General features: G+C 43.6%; 1 protein-coding gene across 5 annotated transcripts in view; it reads left to right on the top strand.

Annotated features, from left to right (window-relative positions):
* RALGPS1 (Ral GEF with PH domain and SH3 binding motif 1) overlaps window positions 1-25775 on the top strand; it is a 429351-nt gene that overhangs the window by 346231 nt on the left and 57345 nt on the right. For all 5 annotated transcript variants that reach the window (XM_066580403.1, XM_066580407.1, XM_066580406.1 and 2 more), the window contains exon 12: window positions 16010-16077. In XM_066580403.1, coding sequence (XP_066436500.1) covers window positions 16010-16077 — 68 coding nt within the window. The remainder of the gene's footprint in view (window positions 1-16009; window positions 16078-25775) is intronic.

Below are 25775 nucleotides of genomic sequence, written 5' to 3'. Positions count from 1 at the left end.
CACAGTCATCAAAGCCATAGCCAGTTAAGGTATTTGATGTGTTTTCTCTCAAGCACACCTGATGCAACTTCTGAAGCCCTTGATTAGTTGTATCAGGTGTGCTTGAGACAATACCTGACTTACAAGTGTGTGCTGTTATGAAGGATTCTATTCACAGCGTGGCCACTAGGAAGTCTGGCCCTTGAAGTAATCAATCAAAAGCCGCCAGGAAAGTGAGGAATTTCGTTTTCCACGGCTTCCCTGTCAGTCGGCTGTTTACACTGCCACTCTTGTTTACGGGCTGTGTCTGGTATTGCACTTCATCATTCTTGAAGTACTGTATAAAGGGCAGAGCTGCAATACCCGACACAGCCCACAGACAAAAATTGCTGCTATTTCTGGAAAAAAATAAGAAACGAAGCATACTCTTCTTTCGTAATCTCCTACATCCCTGGCAGATGTAATTGTGATACTTTTCTATTAGGTAAATGTTATGCTAGCCTTTCTAAAGGTTCACACTGGGACTCTCTTTTCATGGCCAGTTTCCCGCTGCTCATCGAAGGCAATCATTCTTGCAAGCTGATCCAGCGTCGAGCTCTGCTCACTATAATCACTGTAAAATACGGTATATTGGATCCATGAAATTATCAGGATCCAGTGTGAAGATTTGATTTTTCTCGGCACAGATGAATCATCTTTTCAAACCAAGCCAAAAAGCAGCTGTTTCCTTTTAGCATCGGGCAGGGAGTTTGTTCATTTTTCCAGATTTCTGCCTTCCTCAATAGATGCTGCATCCTGACATTTCAGTCTCCTCTGGGAATACAGACCTGTAATGTCAAGACCGACATTTGAATAAGCCTTTGAATATACTGTAAATGCTTCAGAATATAAATGTCCTGAGCAAATCCCCCCTGAATACACCAGCAGTTCATAGAAGTAATGGACACACTCTGCTTTACCATGGAGGCGGCTGTGAGAGTGGCTTGTGATCTTGGAGAATGGAGAACATTTAAGTAGATTGCGGTGGTAGTAAATACCGACCTCCTTATTGCAAATCTTAAATATATAACATAGCTTTGTTACTGCATAACTTAAAGGGGTTGTCCCGCGCCGAAACGGGTTTTTTTTTTTTCAACCCCCCCCCCCCCCCCCCCCGTTCGGCGCGAGACAACCCCGATGCAGGGACTTAAAAAAAAAAACAGCACAGCGCTTACCTGAATCCCCGCGCTCCGGTGACTTCTATACTTACCGGTTGAAGATGGCCGCCGGGATCTTCTTCCTCCGTGGACCGCAGCTCTTCTGTGCGGTCCATTGCCGATTCCAGCCTCGTGACGGGGCGGAGCTACACGGAGCTACACAGAGCCCCATTGAGAAGAGAAGAAGACCCGGACTGCGCAAGCGCGTCTAATTTGGCCATTAGACGGCGAAAATTAGATGGCAACCATGGAGACGAGGACGCCAGCAACGGAGCAGGTAAGTGAAAAACTTTTTATAACTTCTGTATGGCTCATAATTAATGCACAATGTACATTACAAAGTGCATTATTATGGCCATACAGAAGTGTATAGACCCACTTGCTGCCGCGGGACAACCCCTTTAAAGTTATATTAAGAATGGTACAGAACCACTAGATGCAGAATAAAGGCCGGCGCTGTGTAAATATGGGCCACTGTATCTGGATCCAGAATTTTTAAGACCCTGTCAATACAGTGGATTTTGCTGCGGATTTGATGAGGAATTTGCACCAATTCCACAATGAAATCTGCATCCATAAGTGTCCCATGTATTTCAGGAAGCTGTGCAGATTTGAAAAGAAGTAATAGATAGGACTCTTGAGTCTGATTCCATGCAAAATCTGTGGCCGGTTTTTCACAGGTGGTTTAGCAACACTGAATGAAGCTAATCAGCATGTGGATCTGCAGCTGCTACAAATGAAATCATGGTAAAATTCTTAGTAACATAGTGTGTAAGACCGAAAAAATACCTATATCCATCTAGTACAGCCTGTTACCCCCCAATGTTGATCCAGAGGAAGACGAAAAAAACCCCAATGAGGTAGAAGTCAATTTTCTTTATTTTAAGGGAAAAAAAATCCTTTCTGACTGCAATTTGGCAATCAGAATAACTCCCTTGATCAGTGACTATAACGTATAATATTGTATCGCTCAAGAAACGCATCCAGGTCCCTTGTGTACTCTTTTAGTGATTTTGCCATAGTCTCACTGCTCTTACAGTAAAGAACCTCCTTGTCTGCTGGTGCGGAAATCTTCTTTCTTCTAGATAATAATGGCTCCTTGTTACAGTCCTGGGTATAAATAGATGATGAGAGATCTCTGTATTGTCCTCCGATATAGTTATTAGGTCACCCCTCAGCCCTAACTGTGACCCCTCCAATACTGCCCCCTGTGTTACCGCACTAGTAACTGTGACCCCTCCAGTACTGCCCCCTGTGGTACCCCACTAGTAACTGTGACCCCTCCAATACTGCCCATTGTGGTACCCCACTAGTAACTGTGACCCCTCCAATACTGCCCCCTGTGTTACCCCACTAGTAACTGTGACCCCTCCAATACTGCCCCCTGTGTTACCCCACTAGTAACTGTGACCCCTCCAATACTGCCCCCTGTAGTACCCCACTAGTAACTGTGACCCCTCCAATACTGCCCATACTCCTGGGTTAGACTGGTGACTTTTGGGGAGACTTTACTTTATCACTCTGCATCACTCTGCATCTTATCTGACATTTCATTTTCTTGAGTGAATCCATTGGGGAAAAAACTATGTAACAGATTTGCTTTCTCCTCATCCCCCTCTACTGTTGTATGTTTTCCTCATTACTTTTTAAAGGGCCAACACTTTCCATTGTAATCTGTTAGCTATTTATATAGTTGAAGAACAGTTTAGGGTTAGTTTTACTCTCTTTGGCAATGAATCTTTATGTCTCCAACTTTGCTGTTTTTATTTGCTTTTTACATAACTTACTTTTTCTTTATAGCTTTTTAATGCTTCTTCGCTGTTTTCTAGTTTTAGTAGTTAAATGCTTTCCCCCTACACATCTTTCATGAGCCACATTGGTTTTCTCCTACTCCTAAACATTTTATTCCTGTAAGGTATGAACCACTTTCAGTAAGTATTTAAGATGCTTTTTAAAATTCCCTATTTACTGTCGGTCCTCTTATTTCTGAGGATATGTCCCAGTTATTAAGGTGAATTGGCATCTTTAAGGGGATTTTGCTCATTCAAACATTATATCGATGTCCGAGTTCGCTCATTTGCTCGACCAGCCTGTTTATACAGCAGATACATCGTTGGCTCATTCAAAGGAGAGATTGTTCAGTCAGTCACATCCGCTGTATAAGTGAGTGAGAACGAATGAACGATCGGTACTTAAACTGTTTGTGAACGAGCCAATGATAATTTTTATGCCTGCATGTAAAAGGGCCTTTAGCTGATTGAACTTGGCCTTTCTAAAGTTAAGTATTTTTGTAGCTCACTGATAAGACTCCCTATTGAAAGACAAGTGCAAGTTTATTATATTATGGCCCCTCCGACCTGTACCGCTGTCATACTGTTGGGTCTATTGGTTAGTATTAGGTCCAAAATGGACGTCCCTCTAGTTGGGTCCTGTACAAGTTTGGAAAGGTACTTGTCTTTATCTATTGCCAGAGGCTCATTTTCTTTATGTGCTCCGCAGGTTTCAGTCTCTCAGTTTATAAGGCAAACTACTCGAGCGAGTAGTGCCTTAGCCGAGTATCTGCCTGCTCGTCTCAAAAGATTCGGGTGCCGGGGGGGGGGGGGGCGGGGAGTGGCGGGGAAGAGCGGGGAGGAACAGGGGGGAGATCTCCCTCTCACTCTCTCCCCCCTGCTCACTCCCGCAACTCACCGCTCTCCCCCGCTGGCACCCGAATCTTTTGAGACGAGCTGGCAGGTACTCGCATAAGGCACTACTCGCTCGAGTAGTTTGCCTTGGCGAGTATACTCGCTCATCTCTAGATCTGATCTAAGGGTAACACTATGTGGAAATCTGGATTTTAACCGCTTAATCCAGTGTTTCTCAACCCCAGTCCTCGGGGACCCCCAACAGGTCATGTTTTTAGGATATTCTATAGTAAGGATATATCCTGCTTTTACACTCCCCCTTGGATAACTGACCCCTTTCTTCCCACTTTATTCCCCATACACCCTTTTGCACTTCTTACCCGTTCATATGCAGATATGGCTGGTGACTGGCTCATACAACCTTTTTGCATATATGTATAGCACCCTTTTTTGTACTTCTTGTGTCACCTTTATTTCCTTATAGTCTGTAAGCTCTTGTAAGCGCGGCTCTCACTCCTCTTTGTGCAAACCGTCCAACGTTTTCATACTGTTATGTCTTATGTTGTGTATATCCCCTCTGATTTCTAATAGCGCTGCGGAATATGTTGGCGCTCTATACATAAAGATTATTATTGTTAGATGGTCCCTCTTCTTTTCAAGACATCTAAATTGCAAAGTTCTATCTTGATCTATTGATTATTGCTGCATAAATAATAATTTAGGATTCCATGAAAGCTGATTGACAATGCGGAAAGTGCAGCGGCAGTCCACTCGGTGAGGTGCGAGAGTGTATGGGATATCGCTGCTGGTTTAGTAAATCTGTCTCCTGTGTAATGTTCCTCAGCCACCCTCCTGCATCCCATTAGGACACGCTCCACACGCCGGGCCCAGTGTGCGGAATCACTGTTACATTTAGGGTGTAATTTACATTACCCAAGGATTAATTCATGAGAGGAATTAAACAGGAAGCGTCGCTGCCATTCTCATCCCAGATGTATAGACTAGATACTATATTTATCCGCCGACAGCCGTCCGTATATCATATAGAGAAGAATGGCTCTTTTATTTGTACGGGTTCATCCCCTGGAATTCGAGGTAACATGGAGCCGAGATCATTTTACACTTAAATTAGCAAGTGAAATCTTCCGAGAGGAGGCTGCAAATTCCACTTCTGTGCGGCTATATCGAGGAATAGAGAAACAACAATCGAGAATGTATTTTTTTTCTCCATTCGTAACCTCTTTAGTTTCTGCCCTGTGGGAGATTTTTAATGCGGACTATTCTGTGGATCGTCCTTGTGCCACGAAAACAGCTTGGAGCCATTGAGGCATGGAGTCTACCAGACCTCCAAAGGAGTCCTGCGGTATCTGCACCAAGACGTCCTGTAAGATGTGAGGTGCGGCCTTCATGATCAGGCTTGTTTTTCCAGCACATTCCGCAGGTGATCGATCGGATTGAGATCAGGAGAATTTAGAGGCCAAGTCATCACATTTCTTTGTCTTGTTCCTTATCCACTCTTGAACAGATTTTTGCAGTGTGGCCGGGCACAATACCCTTCTGAATGAGAGCATTGCCATTAGAGAATACCACTGCCATGAAGAGGGCTACATGGTCTGTTCAATGTTTACATAGGAGGTTTGAGTCAAATCCTAATGAATGCCAGGACCCAAGTATCCAGCAGAACATTGCCACTGACTTGTCTTCTTCCCATAGTGCATCCTGTGCCATCTCTTCCCCAGGAAAGTGACACATACACACCCAGCCATCCATATGATGTAAAAGAAACCATGATTTATCAGACCGCCGCCTTCTATTGTTCCAAGCTCCAGTTGGGATGCTCATGTGCCCATTGTAGGCACTTTTGGTGGTGGAGAGGGGTTACTTGGGCACTCTGGCCGGTCTGAGGCTGCACTGCCCCATACATAGCAAGCTGCGATGTCTTCTGTGATCTGACACCTTCTATTATAGACAGCAGTTACCTTTTCAGTAATTTGTGGCACAGCACAATAATAATTATCATCATGCTTATGCACATATTACGTAATGCTTTACATCGCTCGATATTAAGGATTCTGTCCCCATTATGGCTCACCATTTTTAAATTCATCTACTAGCATGTTTTTGGACTGTCGGAGGACCAAAGTACCCAGAGGAAACCCACACACAAATGGGGAGAGCGTACAAACTCCATACAGATGGTGTCCTTAGTTGGATTTGAACCTAGGACCCCAGTGCTGGAAGGCAACAGTACTAACCACTAAACCACGATGGGATCAGACCAGAGTAGTGGCCTTCACTCTTCACACACCAATGAGCCTTTGGGCGTCCATTACCCTGAGACCAGTTTGCCTTTCTTGCACTACTATTAGTAAGGGCTAACCACTGAATACTGGGAACACCCCACAAGACATGCCGTTTGGAAATGCTTTGACCCAGTCGTCTACACATTACATTTTATCCCCTATCACAATTGCTCAGATTCTTACACTTGCTCATATTTCTTGCTTTCAACACATCATCTCCAAAAACTGCCTGATCTCTTGCTTCCTAGTACATCTCACCCCAGAGGTGGCATTGTCACCAGTTAATCCGTGTTATTCATGTAACCTATTAGCTGTTTTAATGTTAGGACTGATCATGGTATATAGTACGCCTTAAATCGGAACTATTATTTTTTTGGAAATATTTCCTTTTACCCACCTGCAAAGTTTTCTGTAACTTTTCACAAAACTCTATAGTCAATACTAAGTTAGCCTTTAGTAACTGCAGGTACAGAGAAAGAGGAAGGGAGGAGGGGGTGCAGCGGTGATAAACCTCCCCGTGTCTGCTGTATAAACCTCCCTCTACCCCGGTCCCAGGACCAGTTATTTTCATTTACAAGGTGAATTCTTCTCTCCCCCTTTCTATTCTTCCCATCCCCCTTTCTTTTTGTCATTGAGGATGTGGCAATTCCGTTGATTTGCTGAAAAGGTAAAACAAGAAAACTCAAGATATCCTTGAGAATGTCAAACCTTATAGGATTAAACCTTAAAAAGCAATCGTCTCTGCGTGTCCCCTAACATAACAAGAGGCTTTGATGGCAGACCCCCGCCTCTAGCTCATTCATCGCCAGGAATTATTTAGACAACCTTAGACGACCCCCAGTTAAGTACACTTGAAATTAAAGACTTTCTAAGCTATGAAAAAAAAACATTAAATAGAATTGGGAGCGACTTGTGTCCCCTCTTCAAATGAGGCCCTCATGTTAATCCACAGCAATATCCTTCTTAAAGCCTTTCCCTTTAATTACTATAGTTGCCCCGGCTATGTCAGACCAAAGCAATGATGGACGGGATCACAGTCCCAGGGACCTCCGGCGTGAGCCGTAATCCATTAAAGGGACCACTCATCACATTTACAATAACTCACAGGGGTCATCCAGCTAATAAGACTGACAAGGACAGAAACCATATGAAGCTGAGGCCCAGGAGGTCTCCTATATTAAACCCTATGGTTCTGTCCAGGTTCCTGCTTCTGTGCGGTTTCTGCAGATGGAAACCGGAGACGGAACCACTGCTGGAAATAAAACGCCAACGTGAAAATAGCCTAAACCCTTACCCACAATCCATTTTACCTGTTGGACTATCTCGCAATGCAAACTAAAAAGGGGGAGGTGTGTGCAATTATTGTATTAAAATTGCATCTTTTTGCAGATTTGGGGGGGTTCTTTTAGGAGAAGGGGGGCGTTCGTTACACATGTCCCTAATTTGGGGTTAACGTGTTGTTAATATGTAGTAATGGTAAATGGATCTATGGAGTCGGTGCCAGTCTTTGGTTTGAGTTGAGCACATAGTGTTACAGTATATGCCGCTCTCGGCTATGGATATTACAGCGCTGATTGTGTATTTTTACATTCTTTGTAAGCTGAGATATTTTTACTTGTAAATATTTAGATAGTCGGTTCCTGATACATTTTATTTCGCGTTTTTCACATGGATTGGTTTTCTTGTGGAGCGGTCTCTGCCAGGCTTCACTGTTACATTTCCGATTCCAAATAAACCCCAACATGTTTCCCATGGAAGACTGCCCAGCCTGTTAACTATTTAATTGCAGCCCATGCAAAGGATTTAAAGTGATGCTGTCTTTATATGCAAATATACTTTTCTGTGGCCTTATAAAAATAAAATACCTTGCAACTTACCCCTGTGCTATTCTACTTAAAAGAGTTGTCCCACTTCTAACTGTTTTGCTGTAGGAAGCAGACAGCTCTATACATTGCGCAGTGGCCTGGATTGGTACTGCGAGTCCTATTGAGAGTGAATCAGCTCAGCTTGCAGTACCAACCTGGGCCACTGCATAATGTACAAAGCTGTCTGCTTCCTGCAGCAAAAAAAGCTAGAAATGGGATAACCTCATTAAATCCTCTCTTCTACATGGCCTCCTCCTCAGCTGTCAAACCCTGTATTGGTGGTCACATGAGGATACATGAGGTCACTAGCAGTTGTCCTGTGAAGACCATTGGATCCATGATACAGGCAGGAGACCTGATCGTTACATATGGGACCGGTGACAAACATACAGACAAGGGCATACATAGCATAGAGATGGCCATTGGCACTGGCTTAACTCAGATTTTTCTGCATTTGGGTTTCTAAAGGATGATGGAAGCGTATCCAAGACATTCATTTTCAATGGGCTGTGCTGGCAAGTCGGGAAGAAGGGCAGCCAAAGGGTCATCTACAGGGGGACATAGAAGCTTCATATGTTTGTGCCCTGGATGTGTGTGTGTGTGAATCCTCACTAGAGGCATGGGGTACCTATTTTGACTTTTGCTGTGGGGCCCTTTACATTCTATGTATGATATGCATAGGGAGAGCATTCAGATGAAGCAAATAACTCTGAGGTGTGCCATAAGGCTAGGGGTTAGTAAGATAGCAGGGTTAACTGCGGTCACTGCTGAATTTTCCGATCTATCCTTAATATACATAGACGAGGTCTGTTCTCTGTTTCTATGACATGTCCGTAACTAAATGTAACATAAAGGCATAAGCCCTAATAATAAATGGTGATGTACGATCCTCTCCTGTTAGAAATATGGCTTTAACAGTTTGAGGGTTTATGTTATCCCTGCAGGTATGTGTTTATACATTGACTTTCCAGATGGGAGAATACACTGACTGCTCCATTATTATATAGACAGAAATTCTCTTTATCCATGTTGATGATCTTTGCAAATTTTTTTCTTCTTCTCCAGTACCCCCCCCCCCCCCTCCCCCTCCCCCGCCGGCCGTGTTTCGCACAAGCAAAATGCTGGAACTGTAGTAAATTTTGGAAACTTTGTCCTCTTCTCACTTTTAAGCGCTGCTTTGCGGTTGTGTTCTCCTCACATGGTCATGCCATAGCGTGGCTTGTTAACCTTGTATTATATATATTTATGAACAGGATTGGCGCATTGCCAATATCTAATCCATCGTTTTTTACTCTGCTTTCTCTCTGGATGAAATATGACTGGGCTGCATAGTATTTAATGCTGGGATTTTAAAGGGGTTGTCCCGCGCCGAAACGGGTTTTTTTTTTTTTCAACCCCCCCCCCGTTCGGCGTGAGACAACCCCGATGCAGGGACGTACAGAAAGCTTACCGGAGCGCTTACCTTAATCCCCGCGCTCCGGTGACTTCTATACTTACCTGTGAAGATGGCCGCCGGAATCCTCTTCCTCCGTGGACCGCAGCTCTTCTGTGCGGTCCATTGCCGATTCCAGCCTCCTGATTGGCTGGAATCGGCACGTGACGGGGCGGAGCTACACGGAGCCCCATTGAGAACAGAAGAAGACCCGGACTGCGCAAGCGCGGCTAATTTGGCCATCGGAGGGCGAAAATTAGTCGGCACCATGGAGACGAGGACGCCAGCAACGGAGCAGGTAAGTAAAAAACTTTTTATAACTTCTGTATGGCTCATAATTAATGCACAATGTATATTACAAAGTGCATTAATATGGCCATACAGAAGTGTATAGACCCACTTGCTGCCGCGGGACAACCCCTTTAAGGAATTTGGAGGAATATCGGGTAATTCCTTCCCAGGAAAAAATGTTCCTATTTTATTTAATCTGTGCCTCCCATCCCATGGCACAGTTTCTACTCTATGGAGGCCCTTCAGAAAATGTCTGGAGGACTTTGTATTTTTGTGTACGCTCGCACATTCGTTTTTTTTCTTTGCTTCAGTTCACCTAAAAGGAAAAAAAAAAAGAAAAACCATTTAAATAGCCGTACGATTTTGTGTTTACAGCTTTTATGCCGGCCACTTATGTAGCTTCTGCTCCGTAGTTACAGACCACAAATAAATCCTGTGTAGTCTGATCCAGGGGTCGACATTTATCCCAAAATGTAAAATATTACTCAATCTATATTTTTCTCCTGAACCCAACAGAAGCACAAGAACACAAGGACTCAGTAATGTTTATCCGGAGACTACCAAGAATCCTGTTATGTGGAGCACTTTGCTCCAGTGGATGAGCACCGATCAATGAGATCCAAGCTCGTCTGCCGTGCCTGTATGCAGTCTTTTTCAGACTTCGTTAGGGGATGAACAATCATTCATTTCCATAAAGCTAACATTAGTTACCTGCACATCTTCTAGTTTACAAAGGGTTTACAGCCATCCACCGATGAACAGGTCTTTACGCATTCATTGGCTGATCGCTTGCACTGTTACACAGCCTGATGGTTTGGCAGAAGTATGTGTGGGTGGACATTCTTGCCTGATTATCAGGCCGTGTAAAAGGCCCTTAAAGCCATATAACGACCTGTGCAGGAGGAAAGATCAGGATATAGTCAGTCCTATCAAAATGGATTCCCAACTGATTTTCAGCAATAACGGGGGACTCCCTCACAGTTTACTCAATGCTCCAGCCTAGTGCTTCTTAAAGTTAGGGAGCGACAGAGAGAACCGCTTCACATGCCAACTGAGCTTTGAACTTGCAGCACCGCAAGCAAACCTGTCAGAAAAGACAGGTTTTGATAAAATAGATGATTCAACAACCTTTACTAAGAAAATAAATCATTTTTTTGCAGTGCAAACATGCAAATACCCTTTAAATACTAATAGCAATTAGTATACTAGGGGTTTCCGCTACTTTCCCCAGTTACTGCAGTGAAGGAGAAAGGAGTTCTCCTAGCTTAAACAGGTCTCCTCTTGACTGGAAAATACACTGGGGTCTTGTTACAATGCTCTGGATGCTAGAATTCTGGCATCCAAAAGTCCCAGTTTTGGCTCATGTGCTCACCACTAGAGATGTGCGAGCATACTCGCTAAGGGCAATTGCTCGAGCGAGCATTGCTCTTAGCGAGTACCTGCACACTCGAGAGACAAGGTTCGGGTGCCATCACGGGGGAGCGGTGAGTTGCGGCAGTCAGCAGGCGGGAGCGGGGGGGGAGAGAGAGATCTCCCCTCCGTTCCTTCCCGCTCTCCCCCGCAGCTCCCTGCCCGCCGCCGGCACCCGAACCTTGTCTCTCGAGCGGATAGGTACTCGCTTAGGGCAATGCTCGCTCATCACTACTCACCACTACAAAAAAAAAAAGTGGACAGGGCGCGGTCACGTGGCCCGCCACATTTACAATATTCTGCACCAAAACCTGGAGTAGATTATAGCAGGAACCTACTCCAGCACAGAACTGATGTAGGTTTTCATCTAGCGCCATAGGAGTGCCACCAGATGAGACAAATGTATTGTCTTGCGCCCCTTTATACATCTGTCTCGTTTAGCCAGGCACAGGGCTTACTTAGACCGGTGTGTGAAATGCCAGTCTCAGTAAATAAGCCGCACTATATGTATCTGAGTTGTATCTCCAGCACCCTCTGATGACTTGCAGCAGGAATATATTGTGAGCTCACAGGACGTTAGGCAAATCATTTGTAAAGTGATAACATGTCCTATTTACAGTGGTTTCTACAAGGCCAACAAGACAAGATCTCCCCCGAGTTACTATGGCTTAGCCCGGCCTATCATTATTTCTATCCAGTAAACACAGGGTTGCTATTTGGTTATGTTCCTCATCTCTGTGTCTCTACAAGTAAAACCTCACCAGGGATTTCTCTCCATAATTCCCACAAATTCCCGGCTCCGGATTTCAGCACTCATTCTCAGGCCGTGTTTCTGCAGCCACTTCGTCTTGTTCATACAGACAGACTTCTGGGCAACCTCCCTGGAGGAGACATTGGTTTTCCATGGACGTAGCCCAGTCCTTGTGTTTGTAAACCGAACAATAACATTGTCTGATGACAATAACAGATGTGATGAAAATAAGAAGGTCCAATTACACCAATGAGAGATGGTGGTCTGGCTGGTCATTTATGGCTTAAGCAGCTTGTCAGGTCCTGAATATCCATACAGGTCTGTGATAACGACTAGCAACGCTGACCCTTTCATTAGCCACCATTATAACTCCCACAAGAGTTACCCAGCTTCCTTTCACTCCTGCATAGCGAATCAATTTGGTCATGGCAACTTCTTTGGAGCGGTCCCAGATATTATACAACATCCTGACAACCTGAGGGGGTGTTGTAGCAACTCTCGTACCCACATCTTAGACAGCAGCTGGAGCCGTATGAGTTTAACAGGTGCCTGACACATGACGTCCTAATCCAGAGCAGTGTGTGCAGCTTCCTCTCTGGGGTACAATGTACAAGCCCAAAGTAAATGTATCCACGTGCTCCAACTGGTAAACATATTAAAATGGGCTTTAACATTGTTTCAGGCATGTTAAACATGAAATATTCGGCAGTGAGTGTCTTGTAGATCTGTCCCTGCTGAGGAAAACCGGCGCATCCGTTTTATTAGACAATTGGAATTATAGACTACAGTAGATTATCAGGTACGAGGCCTGCAGCTTCAGAATGCATGTTCTGTAACCATAGAGGTCTGCATGGGAGCTGTATGCAGAAAACAGTAGATTTATTTTCTTAATCGAGGTTATTTTTAAAGTTGCTTCACTTTTTAGTATTTTAGAAGCATTTGAGCCATGGCTATTGGTCACATAGTGGCTGCATCTTAGATGCATGCCGAACACTTTTTGTAGGATTGTTCCCTGGTCCTTGGGGTTTATTCACACGGACGATATTCCCGCTTGCTTTCCATCTAATTGCAATACGGACGGAACTCGCACAGAAAAGGAACCCATTCTTTTGTGGGGATTCGGGCACGTGAGCGAATTTTCACTTGAACCGATTTTCCGAGTTTGAAGGATTGCTGCATGTCCTACTCTTGAGTGAGTCCGGCACAAGAATAAGTCCTGTGATGTGCGGTGATCCGAACATCAGGCCGCACACGGACGGAGCTGTGCCCGTGTAAATACACCCTTCTAATCTCGAACACACGCTTATTACAAGCCCAACTGCTGTGGATTCCCCAGGACAGCTGGCGACCCACGGAACTTGGATTATCGGCATAAGTATTTCCATGTTCCTTGTAGCAGATTTTAGTGCAGATCCACATCGGAATCCGCCTGTGTTACAGATGCATTCGGTGCAGATTTTAATGCAGATTTAAACCCCTCATTTAACAAGGTGAAATCTGTATTGAAAATCTGTGGCATAAATGGATCCACACTGGGTTTACAAATCCGCGCCCCATGCCAGCTGTGCCACCTGGTCCAGACGGATGGTACTGTAAAGACTACAGATATTATATATACGGAAATTCCACAACATTTACACTTTGTGAACGAGACTTCTTCAGGGCTGTAAAGAATCACCGAGGGGAAGCCTTCTTGCCCAAATCTTCCCTCTTGTGTGTATGTTCCTTCACCCAAATATGAAAGCTCTGGTATGGACGTGTGTCCTTATATAAGAGGGGAAAAGGTTGAATGTAAGAAGCTTGCATATATGCCGGGTTTCCGAAGTATAAAGTATATATTTTGATCCCGTTCACCTTCGCTCCCCCTTCCTTTTACGTGGGATGATTACAACATGTTACTCATTAGTATAAAAAATCCTGTGAACAATAGTAAAGGCTTATGAGAAGTATGTGCCATAAACCGAGTGTTTGTGTGCGACGCTCCTAGTAACCTATAAATAGGAGGCATTCGGCAGCTGCTATCATGTAATTACAAGTTTCCCGCTCATGCCTGGATCCTGATGCCTTCTGACTTTGCTTGTGTTTCGGGTGATTCACAGAGAACAGTTATGTGACATGTGGTTTGGGTTAGGAGGACTCGAGCCGCTGTGTGGGCATGTACTGTACGTCCATGGATTGGGTATGTTATGTCTAAATGCACCTAATCCTGGCAAACTATGGCATGGCTTTTTATAAGCAACACCATCCAGGCTTACCCCATAGCATCTTACATGGGTGCGTCCTATGAAACTAAAGGATTTTCATTGATGTCCATAGTGGGACTGAACTTCAGCTCTATCTATAAACATTTCCCCTGTGATGATGGATGAATTGCTATTGTACTCTTACATTTGCATTGCAGTGGTAATTATCTGCATAAATAGCATTAAACCTGTAAATAAGTGAACCCCCCTATTGGCTGAGCTGCTGTATGGAGTTGTGGGCATTGGTACAGATCACATACTCCTGCATCTTTGAAATTCCCCAGTGAACAGTTCTGTATTTTCGCATTGGCTCTGACTGGCGATGCTCTGAAATAAACGTCCATATAAAGCTGCAATCCACTTCTTTACATATCTGCAAGCCGAGTCCTGCCCTCTCAGATGCTTCAAACTGCCATTGGCACGCAGGTGAGGATGGCACTGGTGCCAGGTACTTCCCATAGGTCATAAACGGTTTATCCTGCTCTTGTGCTAATGAATTACTCCAACAATTGAGTGGTCTAGGTTAATGTTCAGTATATTCTGTTCATCATTATCAACAGATGGTTTTTGCAGCTTATAGGGTGTCTATGCATGCTTGGAGTTGTAGTTCTGCAGCTGCTCAGTCCCACTACCAGCATATAGCACAGACTGTTTAGCTCATCTTCTGCTTGCTTTTCCCATTTTCTCTGTTAATAAGGGAACAATGCTGGGTGTATGCGCCACCATCAGGAACAGTTGCATTTTTAAAAGGGAAATGAGTGTTCCTCAGTATTGAAATGGCAAAATACCTCCACCCCAATATTACGTCTGTCCATGGATTTACACCTAATATCTCTGGTTATTTAGGGATTGTTCAGGGGATTGATGGAGGTGGTTTAATAATGCACCTATTATTCTATTAAAACTACTTAAATCCAAATAGCATATCAGGGGTTCACAGCTCTGTTCTGATACAAATCTCCAAATCCTCTGCTTCCCCTCATGCTGCTCTCATTTAATATGATAATACAATATTCTGTTTGCCTGGTGTCACCACTAGAGGGAGCACACTCCATAGATATTTATATAAATCCCATTAAACACCGTAATCAATATTCAGTGCGCTCCCCCTTGTGGTGGCAGAACTAATTTTGCATTCATCCGTGTCTGAGTGTCTTCTTGCCCAGGGGACTATGATGATGTGATCTGTGCCTCGGCTACATCACTAACACATCGTCACCATCAATAGACTCGTCCAGTTGGTTACAGGATGTTCTATAGACAAGCTCAGTTTTTTTTAGGGCAGGCGAATAATAAAATAGGAGAATACAACAGAGAAAATCCTCCAATCTGAAGGCTTACGGTTTATGGTGTTTATAGGTTTATTATTGAATACTATTTTACAGGCTCGTTTTGTACTCAGAGACTTCTTGGCAGATTAAATGAGGAAAACATGGCATCGCTTCCATCCTGATGTATTAATATTTTCCATCAACCTCGTATGACTTACATGCATTAACATCATATGTTTTTGGTGTGCTTTTGGACAATTACGCTTTTAACAATAAAAAAAAACCCCATTAATGTTAAGACCCCAGAAAAAAAGGACATTTCAAGTGTTTATCACCCTCCCGTGTAGCCTGACATCACATCAAAGCTGCCGTCCTGCAACTGTACAGCTTGGTTATAGTAATACGGCCAAATTCTATCTACATGGAGATATGTACTTACGTGCCTGCTCCATCAGTGCAGGGTCCTCCTGACAATAACCTCTCTCTCATGTCTCCTGTATCTCTCATATGTATCTGTCTATTTTATATCTATCAGACTTGAAATAATACATTGACATTTCTTCTTGCTACTATATTTCATTCTCAGTCATTTTTGGTGTGACATGTTTCCCTCTCTTACCCCATATAACCATCTTATCTTTCAGGCTTTCATTAAGGATTGAGCCAGGAAACAGTTCTCCTCGCCTGGTCTCCTCGAAAGAAGATCTTGCAGGTATGAAATTTATGTTTTTCCGAAAAATCATGCTGTGAATTTGTCCCTTAAAGGACCGTTAGTTGGGAGTTACAGGACTGTCATAGTAGGAGTTACAAAAAAAAAGAAAAGATCATGGTTGGTGTAGTGACAACCCGGGGTTCCTATACCTTATTATAGAGCGCACATATGTACCCTGTACGCTTAATGCGACACAAGAAGAATTCAGACGTTATTCACAAATATTCCATTTTCCCTACAGAGAGCGTTTTTTCCCTCTTCTCTTTTTTTTGTAAACCACAGAAACCAAATAAAAGTATTTTTATGAAATGGTCAAATAAGAGGGAGATGGTTTTTACAGATCTGCTGCACATGTGTAGGCAAAACAACAGAACTTTAGACCTTTTTGGAAAAAAACCCTCATGTTTCACGGAAACTTCGTGTGCGGTGTTTATCTTAAATAAAACCTCTCCAGTACAGTGTGTCGTAGACGTTCTGAACGGGCTTTGTGTGGACTCGGGGGAGGAAAAGATGAGCTGGGGAAGATATTACACTTCGCACTGCTGATGGGTTTTGGATCTTAAAAAATGCACAAAGGAGACAATAATACAATAAAATTCAAACAAACACATTATTCGTGTCCGCTCATCAAATGTTCTGGATTGTCATACTGGAGAAAAGTTACTTGTAGGGGTGGAATCTCCAAACATTAGTCTACTATCACTCAGATGAGTCCTGTGATTGGTTATTTCGGAGTTTGCTATCATTTGAGGCTCCTTGAGATTATCTGAAGTTCTGTGAAGATAACGGACTATTTGATTATGGATTTTACTACAATATGGATCATATTTGTTCTGGACTGTTTGGGTTACTTGATTATGTAACTTGGTGAATCCACACTAATATAAACTCTTACCGCTAAAGGAGATTTAATCTTACACCCTATTGTTTTGTAAGTAGGTCATCAGACTACTAGTACATACAAATTTCCAGCAGGGTTCTTTCTGCTTTCTTATTGGACAACTACTACTTAGGAGGCTATTTTAATACTATATATATACACTACCGTTCAAAAGTTTGGGGTCACCCAAACAATTTTGTGTTTTCCATGAAAAGTCACACTTATTCACCACCATGCGTTGTGAAATGAATAGAAAATAGAGCCAAGACATTGACAAGGTTAGAAATAATGATTTGTATTTGAAATAACATTGTTTTTACATCAAACTTTGCTTTCGTCAAAGAATCCTCCTTTTGCAGCAATTACAGCATTGCACACCTTTGACATTCTAGCTGTTAATTTGTTGAGGTAAGCTTGAGAAATTGCACCCCACGCTTCTAGAAGCATCTCCCACAAGTTGGATTGGTTGGATGGGCACTTCTGGCGTACCATACGGTCAAGCTGCTCCCACAACAGCTCAATGGGGTTCAGATCTGGTGACTGCGCTGGCCACTCCATTACCGATAGAATACCAGCTGCCTGCTTCTGCTGTAAATAGTTCTTGCACAATTTGGAGGTGTGTTTAGGGTCATTGTCCTGTTGTAGGATGAAATTGGTTCCAATCAAGCGCTGTCCACTGGGTATGGCATGGCGTTGCAAAATGGAGTGATAGCCTTCCTTATTCCGAATCCCTTTTACCCTGTACAAATCTCCCACATTACCAGCACCAAAGCAACCCCAGACCATCACATTACCTCCACCATGCTTAACAGATGGCGTCAGGCATTCTTCCAGCATCTTTTCATTTGTTCTGCGTCTCACAAACGTTCTTCTTTGTGATCCAAACACCTCAAACTTGGATTCATCCGTCCACAACACTTTTTTCCAGTCTTCCTCTGTCCAATGTCTGTGTTCTTTTGCCCATCGTAATCTTTTTCTTTTATTGGCCAGTCTCAGATATGGCTTTTTCTTTGCCACTCTGCCCTGAAGCCCAAAATCCCGCAGCCGCCTCTTCACTGTAGATGTTGACACTGGTGTTTTGCGGGTACTATTTAATGAAGATGCCAGTTGGGTACCTGTGAGGCATCTGTTTCTCAAACTAGAGACTCTAATGTGCTTATCTTCTTGCTTAGTTGTGCAACGCGGCCTCCCACTTCTTTTTCTACTCTGGTTAGAGCCTGTTTGTGCTGTCCTCTGAAGGGAGTAGTACACACCGTTGTAGGAAATCTTCAATTTCTTAGCAATTTCTCGCATGGAATAGCCTTCATTTCTAAGAACAAGAATAGACTGGCGAGTTTCAGATGAAAGTTCTCTTTTTCTGGCCATTTTGAGCGTTTAATTGACCCCACAAATGTGATGCTCCAGAAACTCAATCTGCTCACAGGAAGGTCAGTTTTGTAGCTTCTGTAACGAGCTAGACTGTTTTCAGATGTGTGAACATGATTGCACAAGGGTTTTCTAATCATCAATTAGCCTTCTGAGCCAATGAGCAAACACATTGTACCATTAGAACACTGGAGTGATAGTTGCTGGAAATGGGCCTCTATTCACCTTTGTAGATATTGCACAAAAAACCAGACATTTGCAGCTAGAATAGTCATTTACCACATTAGCAATGTATAGAGTGCATTTGTTTAAAGTTAGGACTAGTTTAAAGTTATCTTCATTGAAAAGTACAGTGCTTTTCCTTCAAAAATAAGGACATTTCAATGTGACCCCAAACTTTTGAACGGTAGTGTACATACATACACTCTTACATCCCTTATTAGAGCCCCTGGTCTTTTCATGATTGGAGCTTCCCTGTATGGAAATTAGATCCGTGAACCCGGAGAGCAGCAGAAAATTACATGACAAGTTTTCCATAGGTCAATTTCAGAGAGAATCCACTTTAGAATGGGAAAGTCCAGCGATCCGAGCGACTTCCAACAATGCCTGGTCATCAGTGCTAGACTAGGTGGGGCCAAGATTTCACTACCAGCCTTGTGGGGTTTTCTTGTGTTACGGTGTGGAGAATATACAGAGAATGGTGTGATTGAGAAAAAACATCATGCAAAAAGGGAATTCTGTGGATGTAAATAACTTATCGACAAAAGGGGTCAGAGGAGGATGTCGGGTATCGTTCTGATGAACAGACGCTGCACAATCAAGTGAACTGCAGTCGAATAGCTAACTGGGGCTCCAACTAACATGTCCAAATGCACAACTCATTGTTCCTTAGCACAAATGGGTTATATAAAATTAGTTCCAGCACCATTGCTGTTTTAACAGAAAAGTGCGCAAAAATTGTATCACTGAGCACATGAATTCAGATTTCTGTTGCACCGTGCTGATAGGAGGGTCAGACTTTGGTGCAAGCAGCAGGAAGTGATGACCGCTTCCTGTCAGCTGTTCAGAACATGTCAGCACCTCCATCTGAGTTGTGGCAACTATTAGAAGTTTCCTGTCCGCAGGGGCCAATATTCCTGCAGAACGATTTTGCCACCTAGTGGAATCTACATTGAATTGCTGTGGATATGAAAGCCAAAGGTGGTCCAGCACGCCACGAGATGGGGGTCTCAAATAGAGTCGCCACTCAACGTGTATGAAAGGCTTTTCCCTTTTTTTTTGTAACAATTTTTATAACATTTTGAGATTTATAGCAAGGAGGTAAATGTGAAGTACAACATAATGTGATTACGGTATAATCAAACAGTATATAAATTAGTAAAATGAGCATTCAATAAATGTCGTTATGAACGATGAGATCTCTGAGTATGTATGAACGTCTTCATCCCAAAGATCGCTGGTTCGTTAATGGCCAGGGCCAACCTGCTTAAGCATGAAGAGGGAGGGAAATTGTGAATGGGGTGCGGGGAATGATGGAGTCCTGTCTGGTGGAGTCAGTGTCCGGAGAAGGAGTACAGGGTTATGCAGTATTTAGGGGACCACTATTTTGGGAATGCATAGTTTATCCATGGGGTCCAAATTTTCGGAAAACCTTTGTGTCTATCTTCGACTATTGGGGTTAATTTTTATTAATTAAATACCAATTTATACGGCGCTTTTCTGTCGAGAAATCCGGGGAAGCCTTTTTCCACAATTGGGCGGTGATTTGTTCTGTAGCTAGGAAGGAGAAGGATATTAGTTTCCTGGAGGCTGAGGGGATATTCTCAATACACTTATTCAGTAAAGCCTCCCAGGGATTCTTATCTATATTGCAGTTGGTTACTCTGTATACTAATGAGTAGACTCTGATCCAGAGTCTCTTAGCTCTGGGGCAGGACCACCAAATGTGGGGTGTGTCACCTGGGCATGAACAGCCGCGAAAACAGTTAGGGGAGTAGCCTGGCACTGCATGAGCTATTCAGGTGGGAATGAAGTAACACCTTAAATGGTATTTCCAGCATTAGTATGTTACGGGCCCTTCTATTGGTGGATTTTCAGACCCAGGACCAGTCTTCATCTGAAAAGGTACTACTTTTCCAGCGTGATACGTATGTTAATTGTGTATGATATGATGAATGGACAAGTCTAAGGCGTTTCCCATTTTACTGATTGGGAGGTTTGTTTAAATAGCATAAGAGCCTTTCCAAAACTTCTCACTTTAAATAGAAGATTTTTCACCTGGACATGAGGCGATAACTTCTTATAAGAAAAAAAGCACAATGGTAAGCTGCTCATGGGGCGCCCTCCAGAGGTGAGCTGTAAGCGGGAGGCTGGACCCGTGGCACCTAGTGTGAAATTTCCCTACACTGCCGCCGCAGGAGATAAGAAGTATTGCACAGTTCTCAGTGAAGGCTTTTTGTAGTCCTGTCTGGCCAATCCTTGGGAATGCTGAATTCAGAATTCTCTTAGAATATAAGAACTAGAGTTTTCTAAACCAAACCATTCCTTTAATGAATTGATGTTCATGCAGTTTTACCTACAGCTTATATTCCCTATAACATATGTAATTGTGAGCCTAGCCGACTTCCCCTTCCCCTAATAAGGATATTACTATTGCCAGGTTTTAACTTGCAGCATGTATTCACGTGTTGATTACTTGAAATATTACAGTTGTAAAAACGAAAATCCAAGTATGAGGATATTACCCTCAGGATACATTAACACTGCATGTAACGATACATAAATACTAACCTTGCTTTAGTTAGGGGGATGGTTCATTTTATGTGGGAACATGAGTCAGATCATTTATAGGATTCTGGTCTTTCGGGTTTGTGCCTCAGTAAGGCATCTACGAGGGTCCTGTGGGACAGGCTTATGAAGTCCATGATCGTTATTCCATCCTGCAGTCCAGTGCCGTCCTCTTCTGTGTAACAAGGGAAGAGTTAAAACAAAGGAAAAATCTGTGTGGCTAAAGATATTACTTCATTATTGTGGTATGTCAAAGCCTAAACTTGTCCTCGGAATGGAAGAAGTAACACTTTTTGGAATCCAAGTCCCACATTTCAGATACAGAATTCCCCGTCGGTCACTGCTGCGTTGAGCAACTTTATCATTGTGTGACGGCTTAGAATTTTTTTTTTTTTCATGAAAAAAATGTTTTTTGTCCTTGGGTTCAGAACTTAACTCTGGGTGAAAAGTGCAATCCTCTTCTTAGCAAGATCAGACTTTGAGACTCAAAATGTAGTACTTTTTATGAAGAGGGAGAGCCAGAACTTTTATTAACCTCTTAAGGACCAAGCACTGTAAATATACGGCGCTTGATCCTGGACTTTAATCCCGCCTGATAGCAAAAATACGGCGCTGGGTTAAAGCCTCTGCTCCTGTAATCAAGCAGAAGCAATCCCAAATATAAAGTAGTCGAGCAGCAGCAAACGTGCAAAACAGATGAGGATTACTCACAAAGAGTGCTTCATATTGAGTTCTTTATTCTTATCCATACAGCCACTGCATAGCAACGTTTCAACTGCCTTCAGTAGACTTTCTCCAGCATATACGTATATTAATTCCATTATATCCACATGGAATTTTATGCAAAAATGTCAATTTGTTTAGTTCGGCAGTTGAAGCAATTATATTTGCATGTAAAGGGGCCTTAAGTCTCCTATAGAGACGTAGGCCAATCCACATGCACTAGCTTGATGTGTATGCGCACATATGTGCTGAGATGGGACATGTTGCAAGTAATATGTGGGCGAAAAAAACACAGGTGTGAGTGGCCTAATGCAAATCAATGGGCTTTTGGCATCCTTTGGTGTTCTCGAAAAAAAATTGCGCACCCAATGACAATACGCATGTGTGAGAGTGGCCTTAGACTGCAGTGCCTATAGGCAGGTACTAAATATAACTGCATGTATACACAGCAGTCTAAGGCCAGGCTCACACAAACGATCCGGATTCTGCATGTGGGTTACCGCAGCAGAATCCGTCTGTGACCCTGGCCGGCGACCCTACATATTTTTTCTTTCTGCACTGTGGATGACTGTGGACGCTCGCTAACGGTCATGCACAGTACAGATTTCAAACATGCATATGTTTGTCTCGCGCTGTTGCTAGGCGATGACGCTGGTACCCAGGGCCCATTCGCAGTGTCAGTTGTGGATGGGCTGCGGGTCGGATGGCCTCCATTGACTTCAGTGGGGGCCATACACAGCAAAATAGAACATGTTGCGATTTTTCCTCCGTTCACCAAAATTGCAATTCCTTTTTCGCGAGTGTAATGGGAAAAGCGATTTTTACATACATTTCATTACATGCCATTTGCTGCGGATTAACCAAAAGGACGCCGTCCACGGATTCCGCAATTCAAATCCACTTGTGTGAAACCGGACTCAATAGGAAATCTGGGGAAATGAAAGTTGTTTGTCCAGTTTGTGGATCTGTTTCTTTTTAAACTGTATTAGGGTGCATTCAGACGACCGTATATCGGCTGGGTTTTCATGCCCAGCCGATATGCGGCGTCTCTCTGCAGGGGGAGAAGGCTGGAAGAGCTAGGAGCAGTGCCCTGAGCTCCTGCCCCCTCTCTGCCTCCTCTCCACCCCCTGCACTATTTTCACTGAGGAGAGGCGGGGGCGGAGCTAATTCCCGGAACTTAGTCCCGGCCCCGTTCCGCCGCCTCTCATTGCAAATGGTGCAGAGGGGGTGGAGAGGAGGCAGAGAGGAGGCTGGAGCTCAGAGCACTGCTCCCGGCTCTTCCAGCCTCCTCCCCCTGCAGAGAGAGACGCCGTATATCGGCTGGGCGTGAAAACCCAGCTGATATACGGTTGTCTGAATGCACGCTTAGGCTGTACAGCATAATGCATAATATGTCGGCTATAGGAAAACATCAATAAACACACGTACGTCTTATGTGGAACACAATGTAGTCCACTACTCTTCAGGATACTGCAAAATTAAATGTATATATCAAACTATACTTTTTTGATACTTTTAACAACATAAAAACATATATATTTAGCATACACAGAAAATGCTGTGTGAACGCTGCCTTAAACCTCATGTCCACGACCGTACCGGTAAGACACTACGGGTTTCCCTGCAGCGGTTTATCGGTATTTGTAAATACCAGCTCTGCCGGCAGAAACCGTGTATGACAGCGAGTGTACGGCGCAGGCCCCCTGTATCTCACGGTCATGCACAGCGTTTGCATATGTTGCCTATACAAATGTATAGGGCTCACACTGTGTGGTACTCGGAGAAATAGAGCATGCTGCAATCTACTTCTGGTACATATTTACACGCAATGTCTACACGCATATCTGCATGGGACAATGAAAGTCCATTGACTCCATTCACCACGTATCCTGCAGCCGTGCATTGCACCCGTACTACATGGTGTAAAAACGCCCGTCGACATGAGCCCTTACGCAGTTGTGTGTATAAGATGTAGTGCAGCCAGGAATATTGTATATTTTAGGTCTTTTTCCTTCCCACTGCTCGTTGATATAAATATCCATTTTCTCCGTCCATGCTAATGCTGTTTCTGTAACTCTCATAGAAGAGAATGGGAGTTATGGAAACGGGTAACACACTGAGCTACTCCGTTTCAGCATCTTGCAGAATACCTTCTTGCGTTACTCTGTTTCCATAGACCCCATTCACTTCTAGAGATGACTGCGGGTCCCAGAGGTGAGACCAGCGTCTATCAGCCATGTATGGCATGTTCTGTCATTATGCCACAAATATCTGAAAGGAGAATACCCCTTTACCTGTTCGACTGAAGGACGGCCCTAAAAAGAGTGACAAGCCTTGTACTCACTCTCTTCGCCCCACTGATCCTGGCAGTTCACGCAAACCACAGTAATAATCAGGGATGACAACAAGCACAGATACATGGCTCCTCCCAAGGTAAAGAGAAGGTAATATGTGTATGTTGTCCTGATGTAGGAGGGAGGTCACATTAAGAGTTAAATAAAGTATTTCGTATTTATCAGTGGTGCCGTAGTCGTTCCTGGTAGGATCCAATGCTCTAAGTGCCTGCTAGCAGTAAAGTTTGTTCTTCTCCTCTGCAGCTGCCAATTGGAGATGGACTCATTGAAATGTAATGATTTCTGTACAAAGGAGACCACAAAGATAGACATGTTTTACCGACGGCCATAATTATAGCGCAGCCATCATCACCACTGACCTCAGCTCAGAAAACAAGCCACCACAAAAAGGTTAATGGGGTGTTAGCCGGCTGCCCACACCTTCAGACCCACGTACCTATGGCGTCAATGGGCAATAGTCCTACCTGCGTTCATCCACAGACGTCTTCTGTAAAGGACTGAACCCTTAATTAAATTTTCAAATATTTTAACAGTAAACATTGTAGGTTGGCCTGTATCATACCGCGTACTGTGAGCTTTAGCTCTTTTATCCATCTATGTAAAGTGTAAGTCACCAGTGGTCCACGGGTCTCTATGTATCCTGCAAAGGTCCGTTATTGGGGGGGTTGCATGTTACAATTGTTATATCCGTATTCGCCTGACTAGAAGTTTCTGCGGATCAGCAGCCTTTTTTATAGAAATACCTGCAGGGCCATGATGTAGAGTTAATGCGAGCTATGCTCATAAATACCAGTGGTCATTTACAACGGCATCGTACACGATTCAAATGGCAAAGAGGGAACACTGGAGAGCAAATTATCCGCCACTGATCATATGTCTGTACATATCAGCATTAGGGGGCTTCCAGATAATGTAGAAACTGATCGGTGAAATAAATCCCCCACACTAACCTTGGTATTACTCGTGCTTCGGAGTCAGAGGTCACTTATTTTGGAAACTAGGTATTGGCACATGCCTGATAATATCATCCAAATGGTGGGGATTTTGTCACAAAAGGAAAAAATGGAAAATTTGCTACATTGTTGTGTTCTTACTATCTGCAAATAATTGTAATGCTGGAATGTGAGCCTCTGTTCCACGGGATCTGGCACTTCCCTTCTTACTTTCCCCGTCGCCTCTTTTAGGATGTTCAGTGCACAAGGGCTTTTCCCCGGTCTCTTATGCCGGTCTCTTGTTCTTAAAGGGGTAGTAAGTTATCCTGAGAGACTGAATGGAGTGGCAGGCGTATGCTTCGCTGGTTCTCCATCCATTTCAGTGGGAGCACCGAAAATGGACTAGCTCACTTTTCCATGTATAGGTCTGTTTAGACCCGCTGATTAAACGAGCGAGCGATGTCAGAGTTCACTCAGCAGCCTGTTTATACAGCAGGTACATCGCTGGCTCGTTCAAACGAGAAATCCTTCAGTCGCTCACATTCGCTGTGACTGGGAGCGGCTGAACGAGCGGTATTTAAACTTCTGCTTACACAAAATGAAGGAAAAGTAAATTACTTATCTTCATCGTTGGCTGCATTTACTCTGAACGGTTGT

This window comes from Eleutherodactylus coqui, chromosome 10 (assembly GCF_035609145.1).
Source record: "Eleutherodactylus coqui strain aEleCoq1 chromosome 10, aEleCoq1.hap1, whole genome shotgun sequence".
Classification (NCBI taxonomy): domain Eukaryota; kingdom Metazoa; phylum Chordata; class Amphibia; order Anura; family Eleutherodactylidae; genus Eleutherodactylus; species Eleutherodactylus coqui.
Note: the sequence above shows the minus strand (reverse complement) of the source record. Positions and strands in the feature narration are given on the sequence as shown.